At 42.1% G+C, this 26,847-nt stretch overlaps 5 protein-coding genes across 6 annotated transcripts; 3 read left to right on the forward strand and 2 right to left on the reverse strand.

Annotated features, from left to right (window-relative positions):
* Positions 1-1,632: 1,632 nt before the first annotated feature.
* Positions 1,633-5,055, reverse strand: LOC117631273 (ubiquitin-conjugating enzyme E2 variant 1A). 2 transcript variants are annotated; one of them, XM_034364737.1, is made up of 6 exons: positions 4,797-5,055; positions 3,031-3,170; positions 2,776-2,901; positions 2,565-2,691; positions 2,366-2,425; positions 1,633-1,819 (listed from the first exon to the last, which is right to left on the reverse strand). In XM_034364737.1, the coding sequence occupies exons 1-5, from the start codon at positions 4,822-4,824 to the stop codon at positions 2,367-2,369; spliced, it is 480 nt and encodes a 159-aa protein (XP_034220628.1). In that variant the 5' UTR covers positions 4,825-5,055; the 3' UTR covers positions 1,633-1,819; position 2,366. The 2 variants fall into 2 exon arrangements, with proteins under 2 accessions (XP_034220628.1, XP_034221382.1); XM_034365491.1 differs by lacking the exon at positions 1,633-1,819 and having other exon boundaries at positions 2,057-2,425.
* A 6,424-nt stretch (positions 5,056-11,479) lies between these two features.
* Positions 11,480-13,149, forward strand: LOC117630475 (1-aminocyclopropane-1-carboxylate oxidase homolog 1-like). Its single transcript, XM_034363511.1, has 2 exons — positions 11,480-12,654; positions 12,743-13,149. Exons 1-2 carry the CDS (start codon positions 11,758-11,760, stop codon positions 12,989-12,991), a joined length of 1,146 nt encoding a protein of 381 aa, XP_034219402.1. The 5' UTR covers positions 11,480-11,757; the 3' UTR covers positions 12,992-13,149.
* LOC117629674 lies at positions 13,094-16,004 on the reverse strand. The gene is made up of 6 exons (XM_034362614.1): positions 15,433-16,004; positions 14,749-14,866; positions 14,218-14,567; positions 14,004-14,135; positions 13,829-13,927; positions 13,094-13,753 (listed from the first exon to the last, which is right to left on the reverse strand). The coding sequence occupies exons 1-6, from the start codon at positions 15,876-15,878 to the stop codon at positions 13,204-13,206; spliced, it is 1,695 nt and encodes a 564-aa protein (XP_034218505.1). The 5' UTR covers positions 15,879-16,004; the 3' UTR covers positions 13,094-13,203.
* Positions 16,005-20,005: 4,001 nt separating this feature from the next.
* Positions 20,006-21,063, forward strand: LOC117617711. The gene is made up of 2 exons (XM_034347205.1): positions 20,006-20,487; positions 20,631-21,063. The coding sequence occupies exons 1-2, from the start codon at positions 20,006-20,008 to the stop codon at positions 21,061-21,063; spliced, it is 915 nt and encodes a 304-aa protein (XP_034203096.1).
* Positions 21,064-21,979: 916 nt separating this feature from the next.
* LOC117617714 lies at positions 21,980-24,781 on the forward strand. The gene is made up of 2 exons (XM_034347213.1): positions 21,980-22,867; positions 23,108-24,781. Exons 1-2 carry the CDS (start codon positions 21,980-21,982, stop codon positions 24,779-24,781), a joined length of 2,562 nt encoding a protein of 853 aa, XP_034203104.1.
* The last annotated feature ends 2,066 nt before the right edge of the window (positions 24,782-26,847 follow it).

Raw genomic sequence — 26,847 nt, forward strand, 5'->3', positions numbered from 1 at the left:
TCTCTGTTTTAAAAGGGGAGCATCTTCCCAACGGCACTTTTTCCAAATTCTAATTTTTATTTATTTTTGTTGAGTGATTTACTCAGCAAGGAAACTATAGGAAAAAAAAATCTATTTTTTTATTCAAGGAAAAAAATCTGTTTTTATTCAAAGAAAAATAAGGTGAAGGGATTTTGGGTAATCTGAGCAAAGTCAATTAATGGATTTTGTTCCTTTTTATTTTCTTCTACAGAATCTATCTATCATTATTCATTATGTTTGTTTTTTCAAAAGAAGGATTCTCCATTCATGTTTTATTTAATTTTATTTGGTAATTAGTGCTGTTTAGGGTTTAGGGATTTCAAAATAAGCAAGCATGGATGTGGTGTGGGGGTGAGGTGAGAGAGTGATGCAAACATAGATTCCTTGTTTATGAACAATTGAAGGGTTTTTGCTTCATTTCTAACGCAATCTAGTTGAAGAAAGAATTAATTCATTAAAAATGGTTAGTTAGTTATGATGCTGAATTGTGGCAACTAAGCATACGAAAATAACAATAAAATTAACGAAGGAAGGAGGCGTGATTGGCTGCTTACTTGCTTTTGCTTTTGCTTTAGCTTTAGCTTTACAGGAAGAGGAATAGGAGAAGGAAGAAGGAAGAAGGAAAACCAAAAACCAAAAGAGGGAGGAAGCAGCGGGTGGGCACTCAACTGAAACTCATATGCTTTTACGTCACTTCACCCCATCTGTCATCCACAGTGTGAACACTCTCTCATTCATCCTCTCCTGCCTGCCTTGTCCACACGCACCCATCCAGACCCACAAAAGGAAGCTGCTTTGCATCGACAACAATCACATTTGGTTTTTTTTAAGTACCAATAATTGTGAACCCTGTGTGTTGTTGTAGTGTACTTCTTCCGAATAAAGGAAAGAAAACGAATCATTAACTTCTCTTTCTCATCAACGGAGTCGGATACTGAAATTCACTTCAACATAAATACAATTTTATATATCAAATTATTACAACTTTATTACAAGAAGAAAGTAAAACATCTATCTATCGCCACGTTAACTCAAAAGTCAAGCCTTCTAAAATAAACCTCAATCATTTGGCACCCTTTTAAACGGCCCAAATGTCAAACAAATTTCAACTCTACTTCTTTTATTATTATTATTATTATTATTATTATTATTATTATTATAATATATGAAAATTCGATAACATCCCTTTACTTACGCTCTTAACCAAAATACAACATTTTCAAATGAACAGAGAAGGGAACCATTACACGTCACGTATAAGAGAAGATGCGTTGCATAATTTATGAATGGGGTGGTACAAACCAAATGTAAATGTGCACGGCAACAGAAATTCTGTTTTCCGATTGCTTCAGACGCAAACATTTTGTATCTATCTACTATAGATTTTCGACTTGCATTGGATTTTTCAAGGGCATGTCATGTTTAGCTTAACAAACAAGAACCATAAAATGCTCGAGTCTTCTCTCAGCACACAAATCATCATTAGCGTGCGTAATAGCCTAGGACCATGCTCTATGTTTCTCGTTTTCAACATTATTATTTATTATAAAATATTGGATCATTCATCATCTTTATTAGAATTCATATCCAAACTTGAAGGCTTCAGACACGAAAAGAAAAAAAAAAAACATTGAAGAATCGGTATTTCGTAATTCATTGATTCATATAATTACATATCATTTACCCACAAAAACAAACTCGGTATTTGGTGCGATTTCAAATGTATTCACGTTAGAGAATCAAGAAACAGCCACCCTAATATAACATCCGCAGAAACTTACGGAGTCGTCACCCAATTCTGCAAATATAATAATAGCCAAACAAAATGCAGTCACATTCCAGAAACACAAGAAGTTAGGAAAATTCAAACATTTCTAGAAACACAACAAGTTAGGAAACCTCTCCTCATCAAGGACTTGTATTCAGCTACTGTCCTATGAGTGTGTAATGTTCCTATTGTTTGTATGAAAACATAAGTAGTGTGTGTGTGTGTGTGTGTGTGTGTGTGTGTGTGTATGTCCAGCATAGCCATATGTCATAGTAACCGATTAAATACGGCTCAAAGTTCATTGAAATTTCAAGACTCCTCATAGAACAGTCTTCAATTACATTTTGAACTGCAGGCTCAAAGAGTTCATATTCTGAACTGCAGCCTCAAACAGTTTATATTCTGAACTGCAGCCTCAAACAGTAATGGATAGGGTTACATCTCACAAACAGCTCATGGTTCCAGATGGGAGCAATTCTTAATTACATTTGTCAGTATTAGCACATAGATGCTCCTTAACTGGTATCACTCAACCTATAAGCTATATACGGTATCATATACTCATACAAGTCTCACCTTAGAAAATGCAACATTTCACCACAAGCCCCTTTTGATCACCCCTTCCATCTTCATTGCCTGAGAATTCATATTCAAATATTTAACTCTCCATTTCTACATGATGTGAGCAGAAAGAAAGCAATACAAGCAATTAAATTCAATCAATTGACTTTAAAAAGAGTAAAGTATGTGCAGCAAGAAACAGGAATTGACAAACCTTCAGGTGGCTGAGCTAGCTTTCGGTTTTGTGGTGACATCATCTCTTTCTTCAATTGTGTCAATATGTCCTCCATTGTATATTCCCTTTGCCAATTTGCAAGCATGGGGAAAAGACTGGGTTCAACCTGGTAATTTGTCCACCAATCAGCTAGTTTCAACCATACCATAGGAACATATTATCTGAATATTTAAGGGGTAACATCACCTACCACTCCAGTTTCCTGATTGACACATGTCATGTTAATCCTTGTTTGGAACCTAACAGTTGGTGGATTATCCGGATAATCCTTTCCACAGAACAGTTTCAACTGGCAAATTCTCCCTTCATGCACAGTCTAGCAAGAAGCAAGATCAGCAAGACAGTAATCTTCTATATTCAAAGAATGACATCATTTGGGATGCACCATTACATGATACATATTATAAATTTAGAAGTGCACTTGGAAAAAAAGTAAGAAACCTACATTGGGGGGGCCAATGATTGTCCCCGTCCATGACTGCATATATATATCATCGGCATCATCCATCCCATAGCTAACAGTGCCATCCCCAATTCCCTTTTCACCCCTCTCGAGCTCTTCCAGCAATCTGAAATTCCTCGGAACTGTGAACGAAAAACAAACCCAAGAGATATAATTACAACTCATGCATGAAGAGAATGATTACCATAAGTGTAGCAATCACAACCCAAAAAAAAAATAAAAAATAAAAAAAATCTACACCAAGACTAAAAGGCTTTGTTCAATGGTGGCCATTATTTATTTTCTTTTATTCTTTGAAGTGAGAGAGAACCAATAGAACATTTGCAAGGGGTAGTTGTTAACTTATAATTTCTAACTTAAGAGAGAAATGAGAAGAATATGCAACAATACATCAAACACCTCAATTTTCAGTTCTACTCTCTATACCCTGCTTTGGAGAAACCAGAGAGAAATGGTTACAGACAAGTGGAATCACCCTAGTGTTAGAAAGACATGGACATGGACATTTCTCTGACTACATTTTCTCAAGACCAAATGTAGTGGTGTTCTAAATTGATCTTTGCCCTCATAGTGCTCGTTTTCATAAGAAGAGATGTAATAACTCAAGATAGCTTGCGAAATTACGATGTAAATGTAACATCTTGATATCCAATTGAACACAATTTTGGAGTGTCCTTCCTTACGTAACGTTAAATCTAAAGATGAATCATCATGTCTTCCATATTAGAAATTACATGAACTCCCATGTGAGAGAAGATGCTAGAAAGAACTACCATGTAAGAGAAGATGCTAGAAATTTGAGGCTGTTAGATTCAACTATGGAGTATATGTTCAACAGGAAAATAATGAAGGAATTGATGCATTGGTTTGTGCCAACACAATTACTTAACTTACATCAAGATACAAGTATGAGTGTGAGAACGAGGGCAGAAAAATGGTACAACGCCGTTTATGTGACGAATCCACATACAGAAGATAGAATGGAGGTTCGTAAATCATAATTTAGCCAAACCAAATAAAGATGGAAAAGGAAAAAGAAGAAAGGAGTGGCTAAAGCACAACACGACTTACTTAATCTTGTCTCATGCTATTGTTATGAACAACAACTTTTTGACATCAAGAGAAAAAAATTTCCAGTTCAAAATCTTCAGCCAAATGGAAAGATAAGCCAAAATTATTAGTATTGACGTAACATCAGCTAGCCCTAAACACCTGTACTGGCTACACTAGTGTAATTACATCAGGAAGGTGTTAAAACATAATAGTACCTCAAATGCATACGTTATGTGCACTGTTCTGTTCCATACTAATTTCAACACAACATTCTTTGTTATATTAAACTCTAATGATGCGATTCTTACAGATACTTTAGGCTAAAATGACTCAAGGAACTGATACTAACATTGATTTGCATTAGAAGATAGTCAGAAATGCAATGAAACTCCCAACAAATCCAAGCAACTATCCTAAAAATATTATGATCCAGACACATATCAGCAACCAAATTGATAAAAATAAAAATGAAAGCAAATTGATAAGCACAACTTCTTCACTAGGTTAACAAACAAAAAAGCAATTAAATTCAGATAGAAAAAGTAAATAAATTGGGCACGAAAACGTACGATTCAGGAACCAAATCCACACATAAGAATAGATTGACGCTATGTTTATATGAACGCATGGAAAGAATGAATGCAAATATAACTGAGAGAGTGAAAAAAAATCTTAGGTTTTGCAGCAGGGCTCACCGACAACGCTTGATCCTTCAGACCCCATTTTGATGTTGAATTTGCAGATTCCAAACACAGCTGAAGATATCTATATATATTTATATAAAAATATATATAGAGGGAGGGAGAGAGAGAGTAACAGAAAGGCTGTGACGATGGATTGGAGACTGTAAGAGTCCAACTACGGCTCGCGAAGGGCCACGGCACACATGGAGAAAGGATAAAAAGGAGTAAGAGGAGGGGGGAGGATCCGAGTCAAGTATTCCTTCCGCTTAGGGTCTATCGCTATTCATCTACAGCCACGCCATCTGAGACGTACATTATTATTATTCCAACCAATGCATCCCGAGTCAATATAAATCCCCACCGTACATCTGTGCAATGTAAGACGGGGCCCACGAATAGAAGAGGAGAATCGTTCTCTTTATTTTCGCGATAAGTACAGACTAGAGTAGGCTTTTCTCTTTCTCCGAAATTTTCACTTTTCACCACATTTGTAGAAGAAGAACCAAACGGCAACAGCCTGGGATGGGACAACATAAAAAACAAAAGCCCAAAAGTCAGGCAGAGAAACAAAGTAGAAGGCCCAAAAAAGCCCACACAATAAAAAGATATTTCACATTCATAACATTAATTAATTGTACATATTTCATGCTAAAACCAGCTGATAACACATTTCATGCTGAAACCTGTATGCCAGAACAATTGAAGAGCTTGCACAAGTCTTGACGATTAATCATATCACTGTTAACATATCTGCGAATCTGCATATTGTATTGTCATTAAACAAACATCACTTAATTAGTTTTAATAATATATATTATGCAAACATATATATATATATATATATATATATATATATATCTTCACGTGCTTGTGAAACAGGTGCTGGGAAAGAGATAGGGCTTACGAGTCCTCCTGAGGTCATATATCTTAATGGTTGAATCATACTAAACAATTTAATCCAACAATTAAGAGATAGAGTCTTACCTAAGAATCATATATAAGGCCCTCACTATACAATTCTTGTTTGCATTACATTAAATACACCATTATAATTAATTACTCAACAATTACCTGCTGCTTTTTAAACATTCTGTATCAGATTAATTTCTTGTTTTTCCTTTTTCAGCTCATTGTTGAGTAATTAATTATGATGATGTGAATTCTGCACCTACCTCACCTACTTGTAGAGTGAAGTGAACACTTATTACTGTAATCTATCAAATTTTCAAGCCTTTTCAAATATGCACTTACAATCGACAGTTCCAGTCCAACCATTGATGAGGGGCCAATGTTATTGATAACATATGGAATGACATGTGACCTGCAGCTGCAGCAGGCAGATAACTGCAAGTTCATCTCCCGTACGTCATATTTGCTTCACGATAAATATGTGCCAACTGATAGGATTGAAACCAATGAAGAAATGAAATTGTGTACTATTCTGATGCAGCGATCTAATTCGCTCTTTTTGTTGTTGTTAATTTTGAAAGAAGTCGCACATTTGCAACTCTTATTACTGTACGTGATTTGTAATTTCCTACATAAATCCATATTAGTGGTAGTTGACAGTTGGGTGCCACGCACAAATTCTTTCGGTTTGAAGTTGTAGGTCTGCGCTGACTTTGATAGTGAGAGTAGCCAACCTCTCTCAAAATTTTATTGAACCAAAAAAAAAAAAAACAAAACACTCTCATCACTTACACACACACATACATACATAACTTTTATATTTATAAAAATAAGATAAAAATGAAAACTCATTGGCCATTTAGCTATATTTGGGCTAGTATATGTTTTTAGCAGTCCAGATCTCTTGGACTACAGGGGTCCAAGAGGTTGTAGTCACCCACCGTTGGATATTAATCCAATGGTTCAAAAAAAGTTTCTTAAAAAGAGTGCAAGAATGAGTGAACCGTTGAATTTACATCCAACGGTAAGTGACCACAAATCTCTTGGACCCCTGTAATCCAAGAGATCAGGACTGATGTTTTTAGTCCATTTAGCATAATGACTTTGAATAATATTTCGGCCTTAAATCCTTTCCAAGTGGGCTTAGAGAGTCTGGGCTACAACATGTTCTGATTCTGGGTCCATTTAGTAAATTTTCTTCCACTTTGAGTCATTCTATAGTGAGGATCTTATATATAGCCCTTAGATGATGTACTATTTTTTAACCGTCGGATTTGGCTAACCAATTTTATCCAACGATTAAGACTTAGGACCTTATCTAAGCTAAGGGCCATATAGAAAGCCCTCACTATAGAATTATGGCAAAACGACACTTATAGTCCATGTGGTTTCCAACTTTTACCACTAAGGTTCTTGTGGTTTCAATTTCGTCACTTTTGCCACTGTGGTTTAGGATTCCAAGCAATTCGATGATACCTCTCAATTTCCATTAGATTACTTTTAGTTATGTTCTTGAGCATGTGCCCTTCACATGGAGGGACATTACAGTCAAATTGAGCTATCTTATAAACCCAAAACACTGGCTCAGCCTTACACTTTCGAATTAGGCCATTTTTGGAGAAGTTTGGGAGATGTCAAACTCTGGCTAAGCTCCAAGGTGTCAATTTTGTAATGGAGAAATGAGATTGGGAATCTCCAAGAGAGATAGGACTCGTGGGAGACGTTTCTGGAAATGCACTAGATCTTACGTAATGTGCAAATTTATTTTTGTCAATTTTTGGGTATAAATGGTGAATCTGGTTTTTGTGTTATCAATTTTGGAATTGTGCTATGCAAGGAACACTTTATTGTGCAGATTTATTTGGGATGATGAACCAATTAGATTCAATCAAGCAAGTAGAGAGAATGAAGTAATGAGAGAAGGTGAAGGCATTAATGGCTGCTTGGAAGATGAATTGCATAAGCCCAAAAGGTTGCAAGATTCTACTGTAAATTCCCTAAATGGAATTAGGGATTTGTTTTTGTTGATTTGTGGATTTCTACTATTAATTTATGTGTTGTTGATCATGATTGTGGTTATGAAGTTGGTAAAAAATTGAACGTTGGCATCATTCCCATATGTTATGTATTTTGAATGTTGTAGTTCTTTTGGTTTCGAAATTTGCAAGGAATATAGAATGGAAGCTTTATTTTGATTCAAATTGCCGTATTCAATTGACATTTGTTTCAACAGCAACTTGACAATTTCATGCTACAATAAATTTCGTGTTTTCTCATTTGATATAACAGAATGCTAAATATTGCTAACAATCAATCTGCTGCTCACATTCAATTTCAAAAAAGTCACTTTCAATTCCAAAACAACTTCAAAATTCCATTAATGTTACAACAACTAAAAAGCTTCAGAATGTTAACAATTGATGTCACTTTCAAAACATGCAGCAATTTAAAATAATTTTACATTCAAAAGGTGCAACAATTGAAAGGTCCAACACTTCAAAATACTTTTGTATTCTCAACTTCAGCAATTCACAAAATAGTCAAGAATATGAATATGTTTCACTTCAGTTGAATTTCTACTGTATTCACTTCCTTGGCGCTTTCTCTGGTGGTTTCCATGGAGCACTACTGCTAACTCCCAACAGTCTTGGACCTTGCCTTGGAGTTGGATGCACAGAAGGAAATGGATTCACAGAGGCAAAAGCAGATGGATTCACATAGGTAGAGGCAGATAGATTCACAGAACTAGATACACCTTGCTGCAAAGTTGCATGAGATGAGCTTTTCATGATTTGCATTGAAAAAAATAAGTTTACCAATCATTGTAATATACATGAAGTTGGTAAAAAAATTTGCAAAATTATGAATTGAAACTCAGGTGAAGCTTTTTTCCTTCCACATCCATTTGAGAAACATATGCATTGGTTTGAGAACCTATTGCATTCATTTTAGAACCATATCCATTGGTTTCAGAACCTCTTGCATTCATTTGAGAACCAGATGCATTGGTTTGAGAACCATAGCCTCTTTTTTTCTTTGAAGGATACCCAGTTGTCAATCTTTTATCAATATAAGTTCCAAGTAGAGGGTCTTGTGGCTGATTCTTACAATTCCTATTGTTGTGGTCTTTTTGAAAACATCTAGTGCAAGTAACAGTCCATTTTCTTCTCAAATTGGGCTTATGGCATTAGTTGTCTTCTCCATCTCATGATCTTTTTTTTTTACTTCTCCTTGGTCTTCCTAGTTGTTTTATGGCAAGTGAAGGTGACAATGGTGTTTGGTTTGACCTTGGCCACATGTGAAAGCCTTTGACATGATGAATTATTGGCTCGTAAGCCTTTAAGTAAGTCTCTTTGTGAAAACATATGGCGACATAATCTTCTGAATGTCTTCTATACAGATATATAGCAGAAACATCATGAATGCAAGGGATACCATTAAGATCCCATCTCCTACAACTACATGTCATCTCAACTATATTTACCACATGTTGATCATGTAAATACACTCCTACTTGAAATTCATAAAGTCCAACTTAAGTTGGCATACAAGTCCTAGCTCAGATATATTTGATCTTCTCCAACTTCTTCTGAATTTTAGGGCAAATGACCTCTCATGTTTTGACACTATTTCCCTCTTCATTTGAAAACCTTTTCATAATGTTACACCCTATCATTTCTAGTACGGTTAGTATGGGTTTATCTCGAGCAGTCAAGATATAGCTATTAAAGGTTTCACACAAGTTATTTAACAACATGTCACATTTAGGGGCAGTACTAAACCTATGTCTGGCCCACTTGTCTAGATCTTTTGACATCAACCAATCATATGCAACTTCATTCATATCTTTCGGTTTATTCCTTTCAACCTCAAATTCATACCTATTTGATGCCTTAGTTGTACTTCATAACAGATCCTTTAGGCTCTTGCCATTGAACTTGTCCTTGAAGTTCCCATACATGTGCCTAATGCACCATTTATGTTGGGCTTAAGGCACCATAATGTCAAATGCTTTGTCTAGTCCCTATAATCACAAACAATCAGTTATTAAGCTTTAAAAAAACTAAAACAAAATGAAGTCAAAAAAAAAAAAAAAAGTAACAAACAATGAAGTTTCCTTTTGTTGATCAGATATAAATATCTAATCATGGTCACTTGCAGGACCAAGATCATCAATCAACAACTCCAAAAACTAACTCCAAGTTTCTTTTGTTTCCAACTCCACTGCAACATATGCAATGGGATTCGTGTTATCATTAGCATCAACCCCTATTGCAACTAATAATTGACCTGAAGAAAAAAAAATTTGAAGTTAACAACTATAAAAAAAAATGAAACAACTAGGCTTTACATGAGAAATGACCCTTCAAGTGGCACCCATTTACTCCAATGATGGGTCTACAACCAGCAAGAAAACCATTTTTGCATGCATCGAGGCATATATAAAGCCTCTAAAAATGTGGAGGAGGCTCCACTCTTATCTTCATTGTGCTTCCAACATTAGTTGCTATGACCTCATCACAATACTCTCGCAACCTTGAGTATTGCTCCTTATAAGTCCCTTATATTATCTCAATGACCTTGTTCTTAGCTCGTGCACATTGACTATCAGACAAATTATACCCTAAACATTGTGCAATTATCCTTTTTTATTTATCATTTTTCACAAATTTAATACGATAATTGCCTTGCACTACATAATTTTTCACAGCTTTTTTCAAGTCTTCGTTGCTTCCAAATAACATTCCATTCTCAAAGTTAAGGTTATCCAAATCAGACTTACAAAACTCTGAAAATTTTCTCCTTCTTTCACCTTCCTCATCTGAAGAGTAATTAGAGAGTTAAATCATTTCTCAAAGTTTTTATCACTGTATTCTTCACAAGCAGCAGCCACAAAATCTTTAGGGAGGTAAGTATTTTTTACCCTCCCAAAGTTGGACTGAAAATCTACATCAAATTCGTTGTTGTCATATAGGGCAGCATCATTGTCACTCTCATAAATCTCCTTGTCTGATTCATCAGCACTATTTTCAAATTCTAATCTTCTTCTCCTAGCATCAATATTAGTGTCTTCTTCAGCACTCTCTTCTTCTTCATGACCCTCTTCATTGATGACATTCCCAGCCAGCTCTACAGGAACCTCTATATTTCCTATATTAGGCACTTGTTCTACATATTCTTGGGTCAACTGTGACTGATAATTAAAAACCTCATCAAAAAAGGCATCTGGAACGTCATCTGGAAAATTTTGGCATAACCAAATAAGAACACAAATGCAAAGCATGCATATTGAATACTTTATGCAAATAAATAGGGACACTATGCTTTTAAAGCCTTTAGTAGTGAAAACATACACGGGACCACTGTCTTTACTTCCTATTCCAACAACCAAAAAAAAAAAAAAAAAACCATTTACTTCCTAAAGCCTTTACTTTCCCACCAACTATCCCACTAAGAGACAAACTCAACCCAGTACAAAAGGATACAAATCAGGGATTTCTCCCTAAATAACACATGCAGACAATTGAAAAAACAAAGTATTAAAAGCAACAAACGCTTTAACTATTGAAAGCTCTTATATCAAATTGAAACAAGTTAAATAATCAAGCTCTTTCTAAGCTGGTTTGTTCAAGCTTCCACGGCCTTCTCCTATGCTCTTCATCATTTTGGTTGTGTAATCAGCTCTTTCAATCGATTAAATTTTACGCACACATGAGAATTTTTAATTAAACCCTAAAAGGCCCAAAAAAAATCCCTAATTTGTATTTGAGGATTCCAAACAATTTGAGGACACTTCTCAATTTCCCTAGGAAATTCCTAATTTGTTTTTAACCACACTAATACAAGTGTCGTTTTGCCTAGAATTATTGCTTCCACTCCACTCAACTTTTGCTGATCGTGTGTTGAGCAAGGAAAGGAAGAAATATGGGAGTGTTTGTTGGTCAATGCCGTGCCATTTGAACTTTCGTCCCTGCTATTATTGAATTACTGGTTCTAATCATGACCGCGTGTATCGTATCTACTATCTACTTCTACTTCCTTGCTTAAATTCTTACAAGAAGAGATGACAACTGAAACACAGGCACCCTACCCGACCCACAAAACCATGGCGGCCAACACCACCGTGATCGGCCAACAGGATTATGATAGAGCTCAACAAGTCAAGCAATTCGATCAATCCAAGCTCGGAGTCAAAGGCCTCGTTGACTCCGGCCTCACCTCCATCCCCCGTTTCTTTATCCACCCGCCCGAAACACTACCCGACCTCCGACCCCATACTAAACCCCAAACCCAGCAACAACCGATCCCCACCATCGACCTCTCCGATCTTCACACCCATCGCCGCTCATCCATCGTCCAACAAATCAGCCGCGCCTGCCGAACATTCGGTTTCTTCCAGATCACCAACCACGGCATCCCGTCTGCGGTTCTGGACCGTACGATTGCCAGCATCAAGGCCTTCCACGAGCAGCCGACGGAGGTCAAAGCGCCGGTCTACAGCAGAGAGATGGGCACGGGCGTATCTTATCTGTCCAACGTCGACCTGTACAGCTCAAAAGCCGCCAGCTGGAGGGACACGCTTCAAGTAAGGCTGGGACCCATTCCGGCGGTTCCTGAAGAAGTGCCGGAGATTTGTCGGGACGAGATTGTTGGGTGGGACGGGGAGATCCTACGGCTGGGAGAGGCGCTGATGGAGTTGGTGAGTGAAGGGTTGGGATTGAGCGCGGGGAGGTTGAAGGAGATGACGTGTCTGGGAGGGAGGGTGATGGTGGGCCATTACTACCCGTACTGCCCCCAGCCTGATCTGACGGTGGGGCTTACATCTCATTCTGACCCGGGAGTGTTGACCTTGCTGCTTCAGGACCACATGGGTGGGTTGCAGGTTAAGCACGGTGAGGGTTGGGTGGACGTGAAACCCGTCCCAGGCGCTCTTGTTATCAACGTTGGAGATTTACTTCAGGTAAGTGTAAAATACAAGCAATAATCTAACGGGAGCGGTCGTTTTATTTTTACTTTTAATCTTTAAATTGGGGTTGATTGATTTGCAGATTATGTCCAACGGGGAATACAAGAGTGTAGATCATCGGGTGTTGGCAAACTCAAACCGCGAGCCACGGGTGTCAACTGCAGTGTTTTTCAATCCAAGCAATAGAGAGGGCACCTATGGTCCATTGCCAGAGCTGGTCGCGCCCGAGAAACTGCCACTTTACCGAGAGTTCACGTTTTCAGAGTTCATGCAAAGGTTCTTCAAGAAAGGATTGGATGGCAAAGCTTTGGTCAATCACTTTGAGCTGTAAAAAATACCACCTCACCAAACTGTACTGTGTGTAACTCATCCTCTGTAATAATAAGACTGTTAAACTTCAATCTTATGTATCATGAAAGTTGATAGTATTGTGTGGTAATTTATCTTCCTCAAAGGTTATGTAGATTATTTGAATTCAAAAAGCTTATATGGCCTGTGTTCAAAATCAAATTGATACAAATATGCACCTAAAAAGATTTCAATTCAAAAATCGTATTTCTTAGGTTCAGATAGAGCACTAGCTGTTTCTAGCTTTCCATCCCCAAACCAGTCAGACATCTCTTCATCATCTGTGCAATCAGAAAGCTCTAAGCTTCTTGGCATACTGGCAGACCTAGATCCATCATCGTTTGCCATATCCCTCATGCCGCCTTTGCTCCTCTCTAACATCTTCAACTTCCATTTGTCCCTCTTCTGCGGATTCTGAGACAGCTCGGTCTTACCTCCTGCAATGGGGAAATCTACAAATCTAGAAGCCTCATTCCATGACTTTAACTGACTACGGTCGTCATCTCCTTCATCCACAAATCTCCACATGCCGACACCTCTATCTTGACTTTGCCTATATTGCAACGCATATGATTGATCATTAACGTCAGAGTCACCTCCGACAAAACTCAAACTGTTATTATTAGGGTAGCCTCCATCTTCACGTACAGGTTCAGCAGAAGCCTCTGAAGAATGTGCTGCCTTAGGTCTTTTATGATCACATTTTAAGCACACCATGTTTCTCCTAAAGTTAATATAATTGCAACTGCACCAAAAACGGATATTTAGTCATATACAAGTATAGTATAAATCTGGAATCACTTGATTCAGAAAAACTCACGAGTCGCATTCCCACTCTCCAGGATTTATATGCCGCTTTGGAGGCTTCTCTTTGCATTGTAAGCATCTACCATTCTTCGCAAAGTTTAAGAAATTGCATCTGTAAAGAAAATATGATGTCTCAATAAGAAATGGAACTACATGTGGAAGAAAGTTAAGATCATAGCAGCTATTACTTGTCACATATCCAGTCGCCCTTCTTCAATGGAAGATGATCCTGATCCTCCCTTAGTTTTGCCAGTCTTTCTTCAGAAAGTTCATCACAACGTAGGCACTTGATATTTCTGGCGAAGTTTAGGAAGTTGCATCTGCCAAACGGAATACTAAGAAGGGTAAAACAACTTATCAAGATTCAATAATCATAAACAAGAAGATCAGCTGTCAAATTACTTGGGGCAAAGCCAGTCGCCTTGCTTCATTGGAACATTTATCTGCAATTTTTCTTGTGAAATTGAATGGTTTGGCATTGATGCAACCCTTTTCATGGTTGTACTTGTAGACTTTGGGAGATTGGAGTCAAGGTTCTCATTGCTGTAATCTACCATCTCTTTCAGTAGCCTTCTCACTGATTCTTTGACCATTTGGTTTAGACATGGCTTGTTCTCCACTGTACCAGTAATGGGATCAAGCCCATACGTTAACAAGAAACGCATGACATCCACAGTACGCCCACCTTCATCTTCACGTGCCTTCACATATGCTCTCTCACATTCTCCTCTCAAATTGCAGGAGCTGCAGACCTACTAAAATGCCTGTTCTTATTAGATATGACGATTATATCTCAAGCTTTTTTTCTACTGAAAGGTTAATTGGATGCCAAATACTTTTTGAATTTCTAAAGTAGTACTTAAGATTTTGAGAACGAGAGAATTCATTAATAAATGGAAGAGGGCTGAAAACACTCAGAGACTAAGCACGTACATCTCCTTCATTAATGCCCACATGTGCCCTTAGACGCTTTCCCGAGTTGACAACTTTCCTATCTAAGCTCGGGCATCCACATCCTGCAATGGTCCGGATATCTTTCCTTGACAATAGCCTGGCCACAAAAGGAATTTAATGAAATAAGGTCTAGAATAAAATTATCAGGTTTCAAAGCAAAATCAGTAAATAACATATGCCCTCCTGAAAACCAAAGACTGGATTCTCCACAAACAACCCTTGGTTCTAAATCTATCTTGATACGGCGGATATGAATCTATGGTATCCAGATAAGGTGAGCTCATGTGCAATTAGCTTTCATGAGACCAAAGCAAGGAGAACTTCAGTGCATTGGGAAAAATCTCATATCAACCTGCTTCCAGGTTACAGAAACAAGATAACAAAAGAGCAAACACACACACGCATACAGCAGTGATATGAAAATGCAAGCACGTGGAAAATTGATGGTAATGATAAAACAAAACAAGCTAGTGTTATTTCTAACTCCAACCACGAAATCTCCTGCTGAGGTTGCATAACAATTGAAATACCCAAATAGAAAAAACATTTCATCCCATGCTTTATATTCAAATGCATATCGTTTATTAAATTCATAACCTCAAAAAGGAAAAGAAAAGAACTTTATAATTCATACTCTCCTCAAAACCAAAACATCATCATTACCTTGTAAGACTACAACGGTCCCGAGCAAAATTCAGGCATGCTGTTCGTATACGATTCGATTCCTTTGGACCCAGTTCAGCATTCCGAAACGGGTTTTCGTCTCCTTCAAAGTAGCCTCTTTTCAACAAGCACTCCATCAGCTCCACCCATTCCCGCCACGGATGCGAAATCTGCACCGTACAATCTTCCACATTCGTCAGGCTTCCCCGATCGGACGGGTCATCGGTGTCTGAAGCCAATTGGGTGATCTTGTATGTGGGTTTTGAGTCTTTTGACGATTGAAGCTCCTTAACTTCATTCACTATGAAGTCCAGCTTTGGATTGGGAGCTAGGGTTTCGCTGAGGCTGTGAAATTGCGAAATTGGTATGAGAAATTTTGGGTTTTGGAAGTGGATTCTGAGGACAGGATAGAGATTGTCATGGCCGGTTTTGAGAAGCTTGTACATTTGACAATATTTGGCAGAGCTTTGTGATAATTTTGGCGGATAAAGACTCGGCCTGACCGTTAAGTTTGTTTGAAGTATAAACCCTGCTTAGTTCAGTTTACATCTCGCAGCAGAAACGCGTATCAGATGGTTAACTGCTTTTATAAAGTTTCGTTGAGTTTGGAAACAAGTGTAAGCTGTCCAAATTTTTAACAGTGCTCGAATCGGATTGCGAATATGTCCAAGGAGTTTAGATCACATGTACCCAAAATGCCCTCAATGTCTCCTCTTTATTCACAAGCACAACATCAGAAGACCACTTTGACATAAACACCAAATGCACCCCAAGCAAGTATGTGTGTAACATACATCAATATGTAATGTCTTTATTTATTTTTATTTTGATAATAAATTATGACTGCTGTAGTTAAACAAAAACCAAATTTATATATTAAAATTTGAAACCAATTAATTATAAGGCTTAAATGCTAAAATTGTCTCTGTGTTTTAGTTTATTGACAAATTTAGTGTCTATGTTTTCAATTCGGCAAATCTGATCCATGCGTTTAGTATTGTTAGTCAATGTGATTAATCCATTAAACTACTGCTAAGATAATAATAAATTTTTTATAAATATTTGAATTTAATTTAAAAAAATATAAAATAAAAAAATATTTAAAAGCTCAAAGAAATTAAAAAGCAAAGCATCTCAATTGCAACACCCCCTCCCTTCTCCCTTTCTCCCAACCTACTTTCCCCACCCACACCCAAAAGCCCCAAGCCACAGCCACGTATGAACTCTAATCCACCCACCTCACCCTTACCTCTCTCTCTCTCTCTCTCTCTCTCTCTCAAGAACAATCCCTAACTCTCGACCATCTCCTAATATGTAGAAAAAGATATTTGGCTTGAATGATATTTTATTAATAACACAGGAATATACATACACGAGTATTCCTTATACAATAAGAAATCCTACTATTTAGGAATACCATCTAAGGTAAGGATTGGATATGAATCAATTACACATTTCTTTCCTATCTAAAATATTTTTACTTTTAATAGTCCCCTTTAAGTTGGAGAGTAAATATCAAGAACGTCCAATTTGCATAACATAACTGAAAACTTCTACTTGCCCAATGGTTTTGTAAATGTATCAGCTAGTTGTTGTGAAGAGTCACATGCGATGTAGAAACAATACCATCAAGTATTTTGTCCCGAATAAAATGGCAATCCATCTTCATATGTCGTGTTCTCTCGAGAAAGATTGGGATTGCCGCTATATGTAGTGCTACCTGATTTCACAATACATACGGGATGCTCATGAAGATGGCAAGTGTAAATCTTGCAACAAAAAACGTAACCAAGTAACCTTACAACATGTGCTAGCCATTGCCCTATATTCAGCTTTAGCTGCGGATAATGAAATTGTCTTCTATCGCTTTGTTCGCCAAGAAATTAATGAATTACCCAAGAATACATATTATCCGCTAGTTGAACGATGGGTTAGAGGACAACCAGCCCAATCCGAATCACAATAAACAATTAAACCTAACTTATTGTCCTACTGAAAAGGCAAACCTTGACCCGAATTAAAGTTGAGATACCGAACAACCTGGAGAGTAGCATTCATGTGAGGTAGTCTGTCACGCCCTAACCCACGGATTTATGTAACTTTGGGTTAAGACGTGATTCACACCTTAATTGTATCATTTAATAATAAAAAATAACTAAAATGTGAAGAAACATTTAAATAAATAAAATAAATATTTCACATAAAATATTCAGCGGAAACGAAAATATCTGAAATTTTATAATTTTTACATTATTTTACAAGTTAGAACTACTCAAGAGTTCACTAAAAGAGTAGCTCATTATTCATCCACAAGCTATGTACACAATACACTCTATAGATATGCCAAAATCATCACAATAGATTTCAGGTTCAGTACCTGCAAAATTTGTTAGGGGGTGATCGAAACCACAGCTCAGTAGGTTCATAAACCTTTTCACGGTAAATTGATATAACTAAATTAAGTGACATACAATCACACAGCCAAATATCACATTAATAAAATTAATGCATGAACGCTCTTCATCTAATCCCATTAATTCATATAACTAGACAAGCAGACTTGCACGTCCCATACCATGCTTATACCACTTGGTCCCGAATGCCTATTTATATGAACTAACCCCCATCTCAATCATCCCATAAATCCCCTTTTGTTAGTCATTTTGTCTAATTCCCTATCGCCAGTCCCGTATCACCCAATAAAAACCATGTGCACTGTGGGATCCCTGAGATCTGGTACCTGCCAAAAGTTAGACTCAACTACACAAAAGATCATTTCCATTCTCTTTTTCCATCATTATTTTCTCAACCCAACAATTCCAGTCAATTTCGATGACATGATATAATTATGCCTTTCACATATCCTTCACAACAATGTAACCATTTAAAACATCACCAATGTATATATAATTATGTCAACATTGTTCAAATAGTTAAGAATACGTAAACATCCAATACAGGGAACTTCAACCAAATTGTAATACCATGCATAATATAATGCTCATGAAATTTAATTAAATCAATCCCCGTAAAAGGCCCCCCAAGAAACTCCTACCTCGATTACAAAACTAGCTTAAAATTTAAGAAAACACAAGCTAAGCCCTATATCTCCTCTAAGAGTTTCATCACCTTTCTATCTTTTTCTTTAAAAATGTTTACACCATAATGAACCGAGCAGACCCAGCATCAAAGCGACTAGCACCAAGGCAGCTGGGCCTTCTCCCCTGCCGAAGGAAGACACACTTCCGAGGTGCCACACCTGCCGAAGCTCCCAGCTGCCAAACCTAATCTCCAGGACACGTGTCGCCACCACAACGACTTGTGCAAAGTCCCACATTGGAACTTTGTGCAAAGCTCCCACTTTCACTTCCCTATAAATAGGGAACAGTACCCAGGTAAAAAGGGTAACTATTCTCCCACTTTTATTGTTACTCTGCCAGAATTACTACCCGTAACTGACTTAGGCATCGGAGAGCCTTCGGCCGGCACCACACCGGTGTCCGAAGCTTAACGATTGCTTCTCCTACTTTATCTTCTGCAGGTCTCACCAACCTATTTCACCAAAGGCCTCAGCCCTCTTCCCTGCTGAAGACCCAGCACACCTAATCACTAAGTTGGACTCAATATTGGCCGGGCCATTTTGAGCATCAACAGTTTGGCGTCGTCTGTGGGAATTCGACACTTGAATCCCCTCTTTCTTTATTAGCTCAGCTGGCTCCTTCACCCATCAGGCCCCATTGCCTCTTCTTCACCCCACACTCTGCTATGCCGACCGAGGATAGCCGCGATACCCAGCACCATACCCCCCGCGAGGGTACTTCCCGAAGGAAATCTCCGAGAGATGCCACTCTCCACGCAGAAGTGGAGCGCCTCCGCGACAGTATTACCAAGATGTCGGAGAAATACGAGCATCTTCATTGCCGGAATGCTAAGCTAGAGCATGACTATCGTGCTCTAAAGCGGAACCAAGAGAGGACTCGCGCCCAGGATGCCCAACAAGACCTCACCCAGAACGTTGGGCATACTCAGCCGAACCAGCCAGCACATTCCAGCCACAGCGCCCCGGCCCAATCTAGGCTCCGCAAGGGTAAAGACCACCTTCATCCGGAGCTAACCCAGTCACGACTCTTTTGCGTTCCCCTACCAAAGGACCGGCCCCATGAGCCAGTCAGGATCTATCAAGATTACAGGGATCGCATCTCAGACCGTCAGCCGGGGCCGATCCTTATCCCTGTCAACCTCGAGGACCCACAGGTGACACATCTGGGCCCTTCACCAGCCCCCGTCCACGTACCCAACGGCGAAGGTGTCGGGGACTCGGATAGTTGGGAATTCTATAATTCAGAGACCTGGCCAACTTACCACACTGAGACGCTGGAAGATTGGGAACATTCCCCAGCCCCTGTTCGCCCCGTCCCCAGACCTTTGGCACCTGAAACTCTCCCTCATGCCGACCCGGCCATGAGGCTCCTCTTCGAAAAGGTCCGGCGCCTGGAGAGCGAACAACATCGCAGCCATCAACCAATCTCGGCAAAACCAGACTGATCGCCTATACTCTGTCGACGACTTGTACATGCTTAGGCAGGCTGAGGACGAACCCCTTCGGGAATATGCAGCTCGGTTCAGTCATGAATACTCCCGCTGCCCAGACACTGACGATCGCGCTGCCTTCGGCTCTTTTAAGAGCGGCCTCCGCGAATCCAACTTCCGCTACCTGGTTCATAGCAATAGTTGGAACACATACACAGAGCTAATGAAGCAGGCGGCGATCCATGCTAAGGCTGAATACTTCAATTCCAAGCGTGGCCCAGCCAACCTAGCGCGCAACACTTTCGCCGACCCTCCACCTGCTCCAACACTCGCCCCAGCCCCACCTCGGCATTCTACCCCTACCCCGAGTGCCCAGGACAACCAACAACATAAGCGGAAGGATAGCTACCAGCATCCCTTCGGCAATAACAAACGTGGCAGACATGGCAACCACCACCATTCTAGCGGAGGCAATCCTCCTAAGACTAGTGATCGGGCCCCCCTTCCCTTCACACCCAGGCCCAGGTTCGAGGTTTTTACGACCCTCAACACCACCTATGAGAACGTCCTGGTGCGTGAAGCCCCCATCATCCCCAAGCCACCCCCCCGAAGACCATCCAACAAGCCTATGCCAAACACGGGGTCTTCTGCCGCTTTCATCAATTCAGCGGCCATGACACTGAGTCTTGTGTTGCGTTGCGCAACATAATTGAAGGGCTCATCAGGGAAGGGAAGCTGGACAACTACGTGCGCAACATACCAGCCCCGCCTAACCCTCACCAGCGCCAAATCAACATGATCTCCACCATCAGCGGAGGCCCTACCCTGGCCGGCACCTCCAACAACTCCATCAAACATTATGTCCGCTCCACCTATGCGCACCAGGTCTTCAGCACCGAGCAGGGACGCTTGCCGAAGACCCACAGGTCTGGCTGGGCCCCCATTACCTTCTACGAGGAGGAGGAGCGTGGTGTTATCCTCCCCCATGACGATCCACTCATTATCCGGGCTGACATTTCTAACTTCGACGTTGGGCGTATACTGGTGGACACTGGCAGCTCAGTCAGTGTGATGTTTGCCGAGGCCTTCAATGAACTCTAGGTCCCGTCCCACCTACTCGATCGAAGCATCACACCCCTTGTGAGCTTCTCGGGTGATGTGGTCCAGCCCATTGGCAGCATTCATCTCCCTATATCAATTGGGGCCGCACCCCAGCGGACGACGATCACTACCCCCTTCCTTATCGTCGATTGCCCCACAGCCTACAACGTCATCCTCGGCCGCCCAGCCTTGGCCCAAATGAGGGCTTTTATTTCCACGCATATGCTACTGTTGAAGTTTCCCACTCCTAATGGCCCAGGCACGGTGCGTGGCGACCAACTCGGAGCCCGAAGCTGCTATGCTTCAGCCGTCAAATCCACCAATCGCCAACATAGGAGTGAAGCCCTTGCAATAACCAAGGCTCCCGCCCCTCCTCAAGCTGGCACAGTACCACCTGAGGACCCAAGGGAGGAGTCCATCACACCACAGGCCGAACCTATGGAGGACCTGGAATTGGTTACCCTTCATGACGACATCCCGGATCGACAGGTCCGGATCGGCACCACCATTTCACCAGAGCTTCGCTCTGACCTGGTCGCCTTCCTCCGCCTCAACTCCGAAGTCTTTGCATGGTCCTACAATGACATGCTTGACATATCACCAGACATCATATCCCATCAACTTAGCGTCAATCCTGCCGTCCGACCAGTGCGACAGAAGCGTCGCGCTTATGACCCTGAGCGCTATGAGGCCATGAGGGCGGAGGTGGATCGATTGAGTAGTATCTGATTCATCAGGGAGGTTTACTATCCCACATGGCTGGCCAATGTCGTGATGGTTCGTAAACCAAGAAAGGGCTGGTGCATGTGTGTCGACTACACCAACCTTAATCGGGCATGCCCCAAGGACAGCTTCCCCCCTACCCCGCATTGACCAGCTAGTCGACGCCACGGCGGGCCACGCCCTCCTTAGCTTCATGGATGCTTATTCAGGATACAACCAGATCTTCATGCACCCCGAAGATCAGGCCCACACCTCTTTCATCACGGACCGAGGCCTCTACTATTATAAGGTGATGCCCTTTGGCCTCAAGAACGCTGGGGCTACGTACCAGCGACTGGTGAACCACCTTTTCGCCCCACTGATTGGCAATACCATGGAGGTTTATGTCGACGACATGCTAGTCAAGAGTCGCACAGCTGACCAACACATCCCCAACCTCTCTACCATGTTCACCATCCTGAAGCAGTACAAAATGAGGCTTAACCCCACCAAATGTGCATTCGGGGTGGCTTCCGGCAAATTCCTTGGCTTCATGATCAGCCAGAGGGGTATTGAGGCCAATCCAGAAAAGATCCAGGCCATCTTAGATATGACAATACCTAAGACGGTCAAGGATATCCAAAGCCTTACAGTGCGTGTTGCTGCCCTGACTAGATTTATCTCCAAGGCCACTGACCGCTGCGCCCCATTCTTCAAGGCCCTTAAGGGCACTAAGCGAAACATCACCTGGACTGCCGAGTGTGAAACGGCTTTCAGCGAGCTGAAGGAGTATATGGGCCGGGCCCCTTTATTGTCAACCCCTGAGCACGGAGACATCCTCGTGATTTATCTCTCCGTCTCAGCTTCGGCTGTTAGCTCTGTGCTCATTCGATCAAAGGATAACGCGGAACACCCAGTGCATTATGTCAGTAAGGCATTGCAAGATGCCGAAGTTCGATACCCAGACATCGAAAAATTGGCGTTCGCCCTGGTCGTCTCGGCTAGACGCCTCCGACCATATTTCCAAGCTCACACCATCCATGTCTTAACCAACCAACCGCTCCGACAGGTGTTGCAGAAGCCAGAAACTTCTGGGCGACTGGTTAAATGGGCCATTGAACTTGGCGAGTTTGATATTCATTACAAACCCCGCCCGGCTATGAGGGGGCAGGCCGTTGCTGACTTCTTATCTGAATTCACGGAGCCCCAAGCTTCAGCAGCTACCTAGCTCATAACCGAACCCAATCCCTCTCCGAGCCAGGACCAAACCCCCACCAAAAGCACTCTCGATCTAACCCAGCCCCTGTGGACTTTATTCGTAGATGGCTCTTCTAATGCCCAGGGGTGTGGGGCCGGCCTCGTTCTCGTCTCCCCAGACAAGGTTGCCCTCGAGTATGCCCTCCGCTTCAAATTCCAAGCCTCCAACAATGAGGCTGAATATGAAGCACTCTTAGCTGGCCTTCGCCTAGCCAAAGAGATGGACGCCAGGCAAATTCAGATCTTCAGCGACTCACAGCTCGTGGTCCACCAGGTCAACCAGGACTTCACGGCCAAGGATGCCTCTATGACGGCTTACCTCCAGCACGCTCGGCACTTGCTGGCAACCTTCCACGCCCACTCTATCAAGCAAGTGCCACGCTCAGAGAATAGCCATGCCGATGCACTAGCCAGGTTGGCATCAGCCTTGGAGCAAGGAATAGGTCGCCACATCCACATCGAGTTTTTGGCCCAACCCAGCACAAAAGCCCCACTCATCTGCACTATTGATCACAGCCCTACATGGATGGACCCCATCCTCCAGCTCTTACAGAACCAAACACTACCGGCTAATCCGGCCGAGGCACGACGCGTTCGCCATCGCTCTGCCCGATACCTAATCATAAACGTCTCCTTATACAAGCGGGGTTTCAGCCTTCCTTACCTAAGATGCCTGACTCCAGAGGAGGGTCACTATGTCTTCCGAGAAATCCATGAAGGCATCTGCGGTAACCACTCGGGCGCGCGCTCGCTGGCCCATAAGGCAATCCGCCAAGGATACTTCTGGCCGTCGCTCCACACTGACGCCCAGGCCTTCACCCAGAAATGCGACAAGTGCCAGCGATTTGCCAACATTCCACAACTCCCGGCTGAACCGTTGACTGCCATGGTCAGCCCTTGGCCATTTGCCCGATGGAGACTGGATCTCATTGGACCTATGCCAGAGGGCAAGGGCCAGGTCAAATATGCAGTTGTGGCCGTAGACTACTTCACCAAGTGGGCTGAGGATGAGGCCTTGGCCACTATCACTGCGGCTCGCATCGAATCCTTTGTGTGGCAAAGTATTGTATGTCGCTTCGGCATCCCCAACTCCATCGTCACCGACAATGGCCGGCAATTTGACAATGCCAAATTCAAACAATTTTGTTCCAACCTAAAGATTCGTCTATGCTTCGCCTCCCCAGCCCATCCTCAGTCCAATGGCCAGGTCGAAGCCGTGAACAAAATTATCAAGAAGACCCTCAAGACAAAACTTGACAAAGCCAAGGGCTGCTGGCCAGAACTACTCCCGGAAGTACTCTGGTCCTACCGCACCACCTTCCGCACATCCACCGGTGAAACGCCGTTCTCTCTATCATTTGGAACCGAGGCCGTAGCATCGGTAGAGATTGGCCAGCCCACATACCGAACCTCCACTTACGATGCCAAGGCCAATGACGAGCAGTTAGCCCTCAACCTCGACTTCATTGACGAGCTCCGTGACCAATCAAGCATGCGCAATGTCGCGTACAAACAACGCATCGCCAAATACTACGACTCCCGAGTCAAGACCCGTGCTTTCAAAATGGGGGACTGGGTCATGCGCAAGGTTTCCTTGGCTACCAAAAATCCCAACGAAGGTACCCTCGGCCTTACATGGGAAGGTCCTTATGAGATTATCAAAATCTGCCGCCCCGGCACTTATCAGCTTCGCAATCCCACATGCAAGACGCTGCCTCACCCCTGGAACGCTGACCACCTCAAGTACTACTACAAGTAAACATATCCAGACCCTAGGACAATACTTTGGTCTTGATTATTTACTATAAGGTAGAAGGAAGGTATCTAGACCCTAGACCACTTGTACCTTCTGCCTTTCGGCATCTATTTCAATGAAATGCCTGACTCCGGCTCATTCTCATGCACTCACATTGTTTTTATTTTTACGAACACAATTAATATCATACCAAGTTCCATATCATAAATGAAAACCCTGCTCCACGCAAGGAAAAGTGTTCATACATAACCAAAATAAACAAAATAAACAAGTGTTCCAACACAATCACTAGAGTACAAAATAACTATACTACATAACGAAGGCAACGCCTTCAAGACTCGGTCGAAGGGGCATCCTCAGTAGCCGGCTCCGCCTCAGGTGTTGGAGCGCTAGCATCAGCAGGAGGGGTCTGTGCAGGAGGCTCCACTGGTGTCAAAGTTAATCTCCACCGAGGGGTTGAACCTAACCAACCTATCTTCCCAGCGAAGCTGCTCATCAACCAGTCGATTTATGATGTAGCTCTTCTGCTCCTCTGAGGTTTGGAAGGACTCGATCGCCTCGACTGGGGCAGCAGCCACCTCCTCGGCCTTCGATCTCTTCAGCTCCTCCACCTCATTGGCCAGGGCCGCCTTTTGCACCAGTATGGCGTTCTTCTCTCGGATGGCCTCCTGCGACTCAGCTATCTTGCTCTTGGCCAGCTCATCCCGCCTCTTCAGCCTCTGGATCTCCTTGTCAGCCTTGGCCATGCTGCATACATCTCGCCAAAGGCCTGCAAAACAAAACAATGCCAGTCATTCCAAACAAGAATAATCCAACACAAATACACACAAAAAAGGGCCTAAACACTTACATAGGCCGAGGTGAGTATCGTCTTTTGGGCCCGGTCTATGAAGGAAGAGGCTGGGGTCCTCACTAGAGCCTCAGGGTCGCTCTTCACGCCTTCCAGGAAGACGTTCACCAAAGGCACCTCCTACCGGTGCATAGCCAGGTTCACTTCCTTCTTCTGCTGGCGTAGCCTGCCAAAGTCTACCTTCTCTACCCCTTCAGCAAACACATCCTCCATGCCGAAGGGTAGCTTCGGCGGTGCCTGCAGATCAAAGGGCGGAAGTCTCGGCATCGGCCCCATCACATGCTGATGCGCCTCCTCTAAGGCTTTCCTCTTGCCCAGCACGTCCGCAACCCGACCCTCATCATCATCTCTGGGTCGTTTTCCAGCACTCTTCTCAGCTTTCTTGGCCCGAGACTCCCTCAGCCGCTTCTGCATCTCGGCCTCATCAATGTCTACGGCCACCTTCGTGCTCCCCCTTATGATGCCAGCCACTGTCAAAACAAACAACACAATTACATTAGTCAATCTCACAAAGGCTTAGCACACAAACAAAAGGTTAACCCAGGTACTCACTTCCTTGCAGTAGTCCGGACTCAAACAAATTCTTCTGCGTGACAAGGTTCCCACACTCACGCTGAGTCTCTGATAGCTGCGCCCTCACCCACTCAACCTCGTCTTCTTGCTCCTTGGAGATTGGGCCCCACTTCACTGAACCTGCATCAAGAGTTAGAAACTACTTAGCCATTTACACTGGCACAGACAAAGTACAGAACCAAAAATAAGAGCCAAAACAACACAATCAAGCATTAGACAATCTTAAGGGATGGGGCCAAGGACCTATAGACTGGAAGTGGGTAGGAATGTGCTGGACAACGCTCTTCCATGGAGGACTCTCCCAGTCCCCATAGGCCATGCACCACCTGTTCCTCCAGGACTTTTGCGTTGTGGGCTTGTGTCCAATAAAATAGCCCCTCTCCCTCGCCTTTCGGCAATTAGCCTGTACCCAGCCAAAATTCCCCTGCTGCTTCAAAATGGAGGATAGGTACATGAACTGCTCAAACGTTGGCTCCCCCAACCCAGCCAACCACCAAGCAATATACACCCCATGCAGAAGAATCCAGAAGTTGGGATTATATTGCCCCGGCGCATACCCCAACTTAGCCAACATCATCTGCATCCATGGATGAAAGGGTAGTCTGAAGCCGTGCCGATACATATCTGTGAAAATCATCACGGAGCC

The sequence above is a fragment of the Prunus dulcis genome, chromosome 1 (genome assembly GCF_902201215.1).
Source record: "Prunus dulcis chromosome 1, ALMONDv2, whole genome shotgun sequence".
NCBI lineage: Eukaryota > Viridiplantae > Streptophyta > Magnoliopsida > Rosales > Rosaceae > Prunus > Prunus dulcis.